The sequence below is a fragment of the Oryx dammah genome, unplaced genomic scaffold (assembly GCF_014754425.2).
Source record: "Oryx dammah isolate SB20612 unplaced genomic scaffold, SCBI_Odam_1.1 HiC_scaffold_4, whole genome shotgun sequence".
Lineage (NCBI taxonomy): Eukaryota > Metazoa > Chordata > Mammalia > Artiodactyla > Bovidae > Oryx > Oryx dammah.
In genome coordinates this window covers 15699993-15712391 of record NW_024070188.1, presented here as the reverse complement: position 1 = coordinate 15712391, position 12399 = coordinate 15699993, and the positions used below count along the sequence as shown (strand labels likewise).

At 36.0% G+C, this 12399-nt stretch overlaps 1 protein-coding gene across 5 annotated transcripts in view; it reads right to left on the bottom strand.

Moving 5' to 3' along the window:
• Positions 1-3026: 3026 nt before the first annotated feature.
• LOC120862865 (triadin-like) overlaps positions 3027-12399 on the bottom strand; it is a 30680-nt gene continuing 21307 nt past the window's right edge. For 3 of the 5 annotated variants that reach the window (XR_005720865.1, XM_040239006.1, XM_040239004.1), the window contains 3 exons: positions 9796-9837; positions 7940-7978; positions 3027-5755 (listed from right to left, as the gene is read on the bottom strand). Coding sequence is in view for 4 of the 5 variants with exons in the window: in XM_040239006.1 (XP_040094940.1) it covers positions 5616-5755; positions 7940-7978; positions 9796-9837 (221 nt within the window). In the remaining variant the exon portion in view is untranslated. The remainder of the gene's footprint in view (positions 5756-7939; positions 7979-9795; positions 9838-12399) is intronic. The other 2 variants (XM_040239007.1, XM_040239005.1) reach the window with 1 other exon arrangement.

Sequence of the window (12399 nt, the reverse complement as noted above, 5' to 3'; positions counted from 1 at the left end):
TTGTATTTTCATAGGAAGGACAAACAAGAATCAATCAATGTAATTAGGTATGGGAAGTAAATAAGTGGATGGGAAACTGAAGCAAGAAGAATGGGATGAGAGGAGATTAATTTAAAGTGTCATTTTGAATTTGAACAATGTTAATATATTTCCAGTTTGAAAAACAGTTTTTCATGCGTAGATGTTCCAAAGATGAAAATACTTGAATTAATTATTTACTATATTTGTTCTTAAAATTGCAAGAATTGAGAGTTGTCTTGTTTTTCTATGAAACATTGCTTCCTTTTTAAAGAATACAACTTCTATTGAAATCATCCCAACTCTGTCCATGATGGCATCATATATATACAAATTATTTGTCATTGAATTCTGAATATGAGAGGGAGAGAGAGTTCTTCCTAAGCATAAACATATGTCAATTGTTTACAGTTCAGTTCAGTCGCGTCCGACTCTTTGCGACCCCATGAATCGCAGCACGCCAGACCTCCCTGTCCATCACCAACTCCCGGAGTTCACTCAGATTCATGTCCATCGAGTCAGTGATGCCATCCAGCCATCTCATTCTCTGTCGTCCCCTTCTCCTCCTGCCCCCAATCCCTCCCAGCATCAAAGTCTTCTCCAATGAGTCAACTCTTCACATGAGGTGGCCAAAGCACTGGTTTCAGCTTTAGCATCATTCCTTCCAAAGAAATCCCAGGGCTGATCTCCTTCAGAATGGACTGGTTGGACCTCCATAATATTTACTTTGACACTGCCTTCACTAAGTTACATTGCTGAAACACCCTCAGATATTCTAACAAATGTTTGATGCTGCAGCGGTGTCTGGGGTCCATGGTGTTCTATCTCAGCTTTCTATTCAGGGCACTACCTTTCCACAGATATCTTACAAGCTCTATGGGTTCTGATTCAATGATTTGAAGGATATTCTGTTGTCATTTATTTAGAATATTATAGACTATAAAGAAAGCTGAGCACAGAAGAATTGATGCTTTGGAACTGTGGTGTTGGAGAAGACTCTTGAGAGTCCCTTGGACTGCAAGGAGATCCAACCAGTCCATCCTAAAGGAGATCTGTCCTGGGTGTTCATTGGAAGGACTGATGTTGAAGCTGAGGCTCCAATACTTTGGCCACCTGATGTGAAGAGCTGACTCATTTGAAAAGACCCTGATGCTAGGAAAGATTGAGGGCAGGAGAAGGGAATGACAGAAGATGGCATCACTTACGCAAATGACATGGATTTGGGTGGACTCCAGGAGTTGGTGATGGACAGGGAGGCCTGGCATGCTGCGGTTCATGGGGTTGCAAAGAGTTGGACACAACTGAGCGACTGGACCGAACTGAACTGAAGGTGTTTGGGGTATATAATATATATAATATTAAATATATAAACATATATGTTGCTATTACTACTTTTTTATTAACATGCACTTCTGAAATTTGTATTACTTATTTATTAATATGCACTAATTCATCATTTAATTTGAGGTTTTCTTTATAGTCTAAATGTGTTTTTGTAAGCATCTGTTTTCCTTACTTATTTTGTTAACCTGCATCTTTGGTTGTGTTGAGATTAATTTAAAGAGAGTTGTTTTTTTCTTATTTGGAGCAAATATTTGGGGTCTTTCAGTGACTTATGACTTTTTTACACTTAAATAGTGTGGAAAAATAAAACTATTTTTATACTCAAAGGAAAGCATCCACAGGAATTTCTAAATGTTTTGTTGACATGAATGATTAATGAGGGTTTCCCTGATAGCTCAGTTGGTAAAGAATCTGCCTGCAGTGCAGGAGACCCCGGTTCGATTCCTGGGTTGGGAAGATCCCCTGGAGAAGGGAAAGGCTACACACTCCAGTATTTTGGCCTGGAGAATTCCATGGGATTGCAAAGAGTCAGACACAACTGAGCTCACTTCACTTCATAATTAATGAAGGGAGCAGGTACAAGGTAGCAGTAGTATTGGCCCGAAAGGAGTAGGGCAAAGAGTGTGGTCAGGAAGCCAGTTACTGGAAAGTTGTGCTGAGTTTCTACATCTTAATGAGTGTGCAAATAACAGAGGTAATTTATGATGGTGGAGACTTCAACATGGAGTCACACAGGGTGGGTTATATGTGGTGGATTAGAAAAGAGAAGATCCCAGTTCTCAGTCTACTTCTATTACTAGTTAGCAATGGGACCCTTTGGCATGCCACCTAACATCTCTGCGATTCAGTCTCTTTATCTCTAAAGCAAATGAATGAAACTCTTAAAGTCCCTTTAGGCTCTCATGTAGAAGAAAGCAAGTCTTTCCACATAGGATTACATTTCTAACACTGGTTATAATTAAAAAATAAATTTTGAGATGCTGGATTAAACTAGCTAAAATTTGTAACTGTATCCTGAGGACAAAGTTAAAGGCATCTGGGAGCTAGCTGACTAATGTTCTAGGCCTGGCTTTTGTGCAGTTGGCTACTTTGGGCAAATTTATGCATTTGTATAAGGATTAGGTTCGTTTTCTGTATTGTCAACTTAGCTAGGTCATCCTTGAATTTTCTATCAGGAATAATATTGGTTATTCTCTTTGCTTTTTTCCAGTAAAATAACTCAAAGAAATCATCTGAGTCTCTCAACATATAGTTCTAGTTTCTAAAATATTACAGTGAGGAGTTTTGACAGGGTTGTACTAGAAGGAAATAATACACTGGGGCATTTCATGTGAATTATTCCAAAAAAACCTGGCCCCATTATCAGGCTTTATGAAAACTAAACATAAATTTAAACCTTAGGTAATTATTTATCTCCTATAGACCTTCATTTATCTTCTATAGACCTATATTTATCTTCTTAGACCTTCATCTGTTAAGAGAAGGGAAGAGTAAAGAACTGAAATGAGTAGCCCATACCAATTAGACAAAATGAAGAACTAAAACAATTATCAACTACTCACACATTCACAACCAATATGACATGAGTTATGAGTTAACTACTAAAGACAACGACTTTTAAACCAACCATTTATCTTTTCATTTTAAAATGTAAAGCACAAACATGAAAGGACTAGAAATACTTTATTTGATGGAGCTGTATGAACAGATGAGAGTTTAGTTAACAATTTTCATGTGCTGTTTCATTGTAACTTCAAGCAGATACACCGTAACAACACTGTTAACATTGTTTACAGCATAATTGATCTGTCTAATTACAAGGAGCTGTCATATTTTATTTTTTATCAAATAGTTTCCATGATGAGCATGAAAGAGACCATAATATAACGTAGAAAAGCACTCAGAGGAACAAGTAGTGCCACATTCAGAAGTATTCTTTCAGACTTTTTTTGTTATGTCCATATTAAGATATTTTGTCAGTCTCCACGGTACATCTGTGAGGTATAAGGTTGTTTGTCCAGAAATCCTTATTTTACACACGGCAAAAATAAGCACAGAATGTTTAGCAAATTTTCCAAGGCCACATATTGTGTCAGGGTAGCACTGGGAACAGAATTTATCTCTGATATTTTTCTTATATGGCCCAGTGCCTAACACAGTGCCTTAGAAAGAGTAAATGCTCAACGGTCATTAAATGAAAAGAATGAGTGGATAAACCATTCTTTTCTATGAAATTGAGAAAACCATCATATTTTCTCTCTATTCCTTCAGTCATTAAATTGGACAAGCTGGAGGAGTAGTTGAGCAATAAACTTCATCCACTGTCCTACCCACAAGTTTTCACTGTTACAAGAAGAGGCTTTATAAGATGGTACCATCTGATTGGCACTGAAGTCACACACTTCCAGGCAGCCCTCCATCTGGAGTAGCATTAATCTTGGTTCATCATATCATTAGCTTTTGTGGTGTAAGTTAGGTCTACCAGCCAGTGGCCAAGACTAACTATTCACAAAAGTCACTGAAAATTCGTTATTAATAACTAATGTGTTACTGATACACTAGCCTAATGATATTCCAGTGAAACAATGTTCTACATCTTGGACCTAAAGAACTTAGTTGCAGTCCTTGAAAATAAATCACTTGGCTAGTATTGGCTCTGGCTCCTTTGGACTTTGCTGAAGATGATTAAAAAGCCAGAAAGAGTAACTCAATTTACTTCCTGAGTTAATGTGTCATAAGTTACATTGCTACTGTAAACATAATAAAGGTCACAGTCGCATGACATTTATTCATTTATTTATTTAGACTGTACCACATGACATGCAGGATCTTAGTTCCCTGACCAGGGATCAAATCTGTGCTCCCAGAAGTGGAAGTGTGGAATCCTAACCATTGTACTGCCAAGGAATTCCCTGGCATGACTTTTATTGTTGATAGAAAAATGTAGTTAAAAAACATAAGTGTTTATATCACTGAGGGACAAAGGATGGCAAAAGTATAGTTATTTTCCTCAGTGATGCATCATCAAATAAGTTAAAGACTGTTATTCATTTTATTAGCTGCTGCTGCTAAGTCACTTCAGTCGTGTCCGACTCTGTGCGACCCCGTAGATGGCAGCCCAGCAGGCTCCCCTGTCCCTGGGATTCTCCAGGCAAGAACACTGGAGTGGGTTGCCATTTCCTTCTCCAATGCGTGAAAGTGAAAAGTGAAAGTGAAGTCGCTCAGTCGTGTCCGACCCTCAGCGACCCCATGGACTGCACTGATAACTAATTACCTAAAAAACAAGTAAGATATCTCATGGCAAATTTACTGGTTAAAATGTGTTCCTTCCACTTTGATGACATTTATATATTTTTTTGTTTTGAGCAATAAAGCCTATTTCACTCCATAGAATGATCCTATTAAAGTGAAATGAAAATCCTCTTGCATCTGTCACCCAAATTTGGTGACTGATCTAAAATTTCACCCAGGTGACATTTTACTAGGGCACAATCTGGAGAAATCTGGCTAGTAAACAAATGATTCACCAGACTTGTCTAATTGGATGCCGTATTTCCACTGGAGTGAATTTCCTAATTGTAATTTAAGACAAATCTTAGGGATAAGATTCATCAAGCCTTTCCACTCCATCTTATCATGTCTAAAGTTCAGAGATATTCTGAGCCCTAAAAGAGCATTACAAGGAACTTAAAGCATTCTTCGGTGAAACTGTTACCCATTTTTAGAGAAGAGTCACAACTAAAATAGATATATATACAGAAATAAAATTAAACTATTGAATATCAACATACTGGGTAAATTGAATTTAGATACCTACATGATGCAAAAGGGCAGCTTTTGTATAAGCTACTAAAGCCTTTAAACTTAAAGCATAGTCTGTGTTTTCACTTAAAAGTAAATATCTAACTGAAGCCAGAAATTTCATTTTGAAATTGTGTCAATTATGTTTAAAAGATCATTATTAAGTAAAATTTAGTTTGTGAACAACCTTAAAGTGACTGGAAATAGAAAAATATAAGCACCCACAGCCAGCAACAAACAAATGACAGATTCTTGAGCGCCAGACCCTCCAACTTATCTGCTTATCATTCAGTCCCTTTGCTCACCCTTTCTACACCAGGCAGAAGAGTAAAATATATTTTCAAAGAAATCCCCTGGACTACATGATTTCAATTGCCTGTGTCACTGTAGACAAACAAAAGACCCTATTTTCAAAGTTCTAAAGCGATTTGCGAGGGCTGCGCATATGTGTCTTATTGTCGTCGTTGCTTCTGTCCTGGAGAATTTGCTTGGCCAGAGCTCTCTCCGGGGTGGTGCGCAGGAGTGACAGGAAACTGAAATCCATAGCCATTGTATCCATCCAAATAGACACACTGGAAGAAGCTGATGGGGGCTAAGAAAGAGAGCATGATGATTTATTAAAAAAAAACAACTAGAATGTGATTAGGAACAGAGGTAAAGCATTGCGAGGCAGTCTAATTCAGTGCATACGGGCATGGGTTCCACAGACAGTCTTGGCAACAGCCAGCATTCTGTCAACCAACCACAGACTTCTTGCAGCTGGCCAGGAAAGAGAATGATGATTGCAGCTTGCAGTATGTGGAATATGGGGCGGGGGAAGCTAGTTAAATCCACATGAGTTTAAGGGCTTAGGAAGTAGAACAGAGCAAAGCGTGGGTAGAAAGAAGCTAAGGGAGACACCAGGGGATTATTCTGATTTCATCACCCATGATGTCAGCTGACTTTAATCACTGAGCTTTTTCACTGATGAAAATGGTTTGGAGAAATCTTGAATTTAGTTCTTCTTTCCTCCTTATCTTATCCAGGAATGTTTTCTATTTTGTTTTAGCTTCAAAGAGGGGCAGTAACACAACCCTCGCCCCTGCACCCTTGCCAAGGTTGTGAGAGTCTAGGGTTAGGGGTTGGACAGGCTACAGAGAAGGAAGGCAGTAATGCTGGGCCTGCATCAAGGAGGAATGGCAGCACCAGTAGTCACAGGGGGAGAGACCATTAGAATCAGACTACCTTCCAGCTTAGCCTTCTCATTCACAGGCACTGTTCTGACATTTATTTTATTGATGCCAAACGGTGTGAGTGAAAATATCATTGTAGCTGCACATTCTAGATCTTCTATAAAAGGCTCATGAATGTCAAACTATAGAACTGCTTCATGGAAAGATGAAAATATTGTTTCGCTACAGTAAATCCCCCAAGTGAACTGAAAATATTTGACACTTTTGTTTTTTACTAAAAAATGGAATTATTTTATTTACTTCTTTTTAATTAAAATTTTTATTTTGAGATCATTGAAGAGTCACATGAAATTGTAAGAAATGATGCAGAGAGAGGCCATGTATCTGTCACCTAGGTTCACCAATGGCAACATCTTTGAGAAATGAATGATACTATAATATCCCAACCAGGAAATTGACATCCATATGATCCACCTATCTTATGTTTTAATAATTATTTATGAAATAAGAGATTTTGAGTATTCTGTGATACAGCCACAAATTATTACAAGTAGGTGAACAATTGGGAAAGCATTTCTATATAAATCAAAAACACGCTTAGATGGACTTTATTGATTCTGCAACCATATCTGAAAGTATTAAGACTACTTATTTATGTCTTATTTCATACAACCTGATTATATGAAGGATTATAATTTGTTATCCCTCATCTGTTGCAGTAGCCGCAGCATCTGAACAGTGCTTAAAACATAGTAGGCTCTTGATATTTTTTCAATGATTTACATACATTAATATAACAGGAAGTGTTTGCTATTATAGGGGTCATTTTTGTAATTTCCTTTAGAAATACATTTAAGAAAGATTGTGGAACCCAGGGAACATTAATGACATTATTTCCTCAGATAAATGTCTATTTTTAATTTCAAAAGCCTTATGTGAAGCAAACTTTGGTTATACTTATTTAAAAAATTCCTTCCTTTAGTCTGTGCAGCAATGACTTTTATGCATATGTGAATTCAAGATGTATTGCTTTACCATCTGAAGAAAAAATGTCTAATTTGGATGTGCTGGAATAATAAGAAAATAGGACATTGAATATTGATTGCATTATAAAATCAATGATCCCAAAGATTGAATATTAACAGCCTGCCATATATGGAGAAAAATTAAAAGGAACTTTGAATCTTAGAAGTGAGTTTCTAAGCAGTTGAATTGCTGAGACCTATTTCTACATTTTTTTTCATTTTGAGGTAAAAAATTTCAGCATATCACTTCAGCTGTCTTTTCATAAAGCAGACAGTAACACACAGTTAAGCACAGATTCAGTTAGAGTGTTCAGGATCAGAGCTGTGTAGAATGGTTTGCAATAAATGCCACTTCAGTCATGACTTTGTAATTCCTCCAAATATGTGCCTCTTGACTAACATGAAGTGTGCAGAACTCCTTTTTGAAATGTAAGTGACCTACTTTAATGTTATTCTTCATGTATGTGCTACAAATCTTTTTCTTCTAATGCTGGTTTTCTTAAGAGAGTCTAAACTTTTAGTTTATATGTACCAGCTACAGAATGCCTTAGTGGTTTTAATCATTTTTTTTTAACTTACTTTTCTGCTTCTTTGTGGAAGATACATCTTCAGCTTCTTCTAGTGGATACAAAAATATGAAAATAATTACCTTGTACATTCTTAGTTATTATACAAATATGTAGGGAAATGAAAAATGTCTTAAAAGGTACACAATATGAAAGAAACAGGAGCTATTAAACTCTAGGTTCTTATTCAGATTCTGTTCAGTCTTTAACTACAAACTTTAGCAGGTTAAGAGCCAGGAATAGAAGAGGAGGCAATGAAAGAAGAGAATGGAAAATGCTGCAGGCAATTGTTCACAGAGAAACTGGTCCTGATGTGTTGGATGTTAATGGAGGGCCGGCTTGACACTCATTCCTTTCTTTGAAGAGGTTTCTGATGCTCAGAGTTATAATATGGTAAGGATGGACTCTTGCTATGAAACCAATGTTTTAATCAAAATCATTTTAAACTTGTGAGAGACATGAGTTTTAGTGGTCATCCTTGTCACGAAAGACTAGCAGCAGGCTGGCACCCTGCACCCTTCCCTTCTCTCAGGTGGCTCAGGGACTCTTTTGCTGAAGTGATATGCACCACGAGTCTATCTAGTGATGGATAAATGACACTATTCATTTGAACCCTTTTTCCCAGGTTAGAAGTTCTTAACTGGTGTACACAGATAAACTTTCACGAGTTTCTTACAAACCTATGAAATGTTAAGATATGAATGTGTGTGTGTGTTTCGTCTGAAGTAGGTTTTAGATTTCATCAAATTCTAAATGAGTTCAAAAAACTTCCTTCTCAAAGTATGATCCATGAACCAGTAGTTCTAACAGTACTTGGGAAACTGATATAAACACAGTTATTGGTCTCCAATATCAATTTATTTCATTTCTAAAAGGTTTCCAAATGATATGTATATAAAGTTGTTTGAGAATTTATGTTCTAGAAGTAAAAAAAAAAATTAAGTTATTGTTCTTAATAACTGTTTTATAAAAACCCCCACATTTTAGTATTCAAAAATATCTTAAGTGTAAATCATCTCATAAGAATCAAAAACCGATTCTCTTGTGTCTTTTCTCAAAGTTCTGTTTTCCACACTGTTAGTTAATTCCAGACACTGCCACAAAACTTGTATTTTGATGACAAGAGCACATCTTAGGCAAACTCTTATTGTCCATAGGCAAGTCTGAAAGTAGAATAGAATATATCTATCATATAACAAGCCAAACTAGGAAGCCAGGAAACCCTTCAGGAAAAAAAAAATGCATTAAATTAAATTAGTTGAAAACCTTACAATACAGATGAATAAATTTAGTCCTGGAAATACTCGCCTGAGGTCATGTATCTGGTTGTAGCAAATTTTTCTGAGGTTTGACATCAATCTTCCCTCCCTCTCTCTCTTCCTCCTTCCTTCCATCTTTTCTTTATGCTATTGTTGCTAATATAGGCAAGTTATCTCAATTTTTCTTAATAAATACATGTCAATATCATATTTGAACATTTACGTGGTCCTCCTTCTGTCAAACAACATTTGTGAAATGATGATTTTGAAGTATTTCTCTTATAATCTGATTGGCCTACAAATTATTTAATAATTACTTGTATCCAGTTAGTCTTAAATATATAGAGATATACAGATATATATAATATACAGAGATATATAATATACACAGATGTATAATATACACAGATGTATAATATATATGTATAGCATGCTATCTGTCTATATATATATATATGTTTTCCAAATAATGTACAAAAGCATTTTACAGATAAGTGTACCATCTAAACTTTGCTTAGGTAAAGCTGAGAACCAGAATAGTTAAATAAAACAGATAGAAAAAAATTTACAGACGAGAAATCGCATAGTGAACTGAAGATAACAAGCTTACCTTTAGCTTTCTTTGAAGTTGGTACATCTTCAGAATCTTCTCCTAGAGAGTAAAGAAAGATGTATCAATTCATGACCTATTTCCCAGACAGGAGATACTGTATTTAGGGGTTTTTAAGAGATAGAAGGTCTCAATCTATAAACTCTGCATCAAGTATCTCTATGAACAGGAACTGTCTACCAAATAAAGCAACCTGCCTGACTGGGACAGAGGGTAGGGAGGAAACAGATGTGCCCAGCCTGTGGTCAGCAGGCCAGCAGTCTGGTGGGGGCAAGCAGGACCTGCAGTGATCCTCCCAAACGTGCCTGACCTCTGCTGACTCCTAAAACTACCTCCCCAAGCCACAATTGCTTTCGGAATTTAGGGAATTTTAGGTAAATAAATTTATACACATATGGCAGATCAAGAGGAAATACTCCATCCACATCTTTTGTTAGTGGACTTCTGATGATTGTAAAGACAATGAAATGGCATTAAAAGCTGAACAAAAGCTCAGACATAAACAATGACCCTTCAGGTGCATTACATATATTGCATGGTCTTTTGTGCAATCTACTTAAAAGATACATAGTGGAATAATGTGGCAGTCATTTTAAGTAGGAGATTATTCTAATACAACATAATTAAATGATCTTTAATATTTATATCAATATTTTAGCACTTATAATGATTGGAAAGAGGGTCAATTTTATATTATTTATTCCGATTTTGCATAACAGCTATTCATAAATAGTTAGAAAAGGGATAAATATGTTACTAGGCAAATTTTCTCTAGTAGGACAGAAATGTGACCTTTGGGAAGGATATTACTATGTAAAAGAACAAAATGGGGAAAAACAAAACTACTTGCATTTTTTATGATGAATTATTGAAATTTCAACCTAATTAGTTTTAAAAATATTTAAATATAGTTTTGACCCAGTTAAACATTGGATTAAGTGGCCTTAAACTGTCCTATCAACTGTTATAAATAAAATAATGATATAAATGATTAAATTATAATTTAAAGTAACATAATATTTTTAAAAAATATCAGAATTCTTAGATGAATCAAATAATGATCATATTTGTGTAGTAAAAATCTGCTAATTTCTATGGAAAATATCTACAAAATTAAAGTGGTGCAAGGTCCTTGTACAAGAAAAATGTATATTATTTTTGTAGATAGTAGCACACTTAAAACCAAAGCACTTATTCTCTGGATCTATTTGTTACCCCCAGGGAAATAAATGTGGATAGAATAAAAACCTTATCTTATTCTCTTTCCAAAAATCGGTATTTTGACCCAGAGTAAACTAACTGCAGGTGATAGAAACTGGCAAGAACTGAGTCACATGTCAACTGCTCAGGCTAACCAGATGGAGAACAGAGACACAAGATAAGCAGCAAGCCCTAGGGCAGTTGCCCTAGAGACACAATCTCTGTGTAAGTAACTTAAGAGTAACTGGAATTTACTGAAGGAGGATCAATTCATGTGATTTTCATTGCTCAGAATACAAAAAACAAAAAACAAAAAACTGAGAAAGGCACTACAGCTCATTTACTCTTATAACTTGTGCCTTCATTGGGCAAGTGATGGTTTGGAGGAAATAGTCAATACTTGACTCTGAATGGGTACAGTCATTATTATAAAAGAAGTATCAAACTGTGCCAGGGAAATTTTAGGGAATGACTTGTTTTAATGGGAGGGGTAATCAGAAAATTATTTTGTAAAGAAAGTCTAATTTGAAACGAGCTCTTTCATACAGAGGAGATTTTGACTAAAGGAGACAGTAAGCTTGAAGTGAAGGCTATCAGATGAAGAAAGACTATATCCAGCAAAAGAAAGAGGCTATTCAAGAAGCACAGGAAACACTGAAGCGGGCAGGAGAACCACATCTGGAAAAGCTGGATAGATTGTCATGTGCAAAGTTTTTATAGATCAGGCTGAGTTGTCTCTACATAACGTCACAGCAAGTGGAAGTTGTTCAAGAGAAAAATAATATTTTAGATGTGTTTAGTAAAAATGACAAAACTAGAATATGTGAGAATGGATTCAGAGAAAGAAACAGGGAATGCGTTTTCATAGTCAACCCAGAAACCAGTGATTTCTACAACTAGGAGTCACTAAAGAAGCTGAGAGTAAATGAGGCTTTGTGTGTAGAGTTAAATGGAATTGAATACTGTGAGTGCAAGAGATGACTACAGAAAGCGGTAACATCGTTTTTACTAAGATTGAAGAAAGATGGTGGTGTCATTCCCAGCAATGAGGAAAACCTAAGAAGCACTCATTAACTGGGAATCATGGAAAGTTAATTTTTCTAAGTTCAGTTGTGCTGTTGGCCAGTCATGAAGTTTCAGTATCTAGAATGAAGCAAGCCAAGAAAGGCAAGATATCTGGAAAAGTTTAGAAGAGATATTCACTGTGTTAATGGACAAAACTGGGAGGGTTGAGACATCACTTTTAATGATGGCAATAAGAGTTAATATTTCCTAACACTTAAACCATCTCCTGGTTCCTATTAAGTAATTTCACATGTGCTAGCATATTCAATCCCTACAGCACTTCTCTGCACAGATTCTCTTATTTTAAATCTCCTGTATAGACAGAGTAGAGAGGGGTTA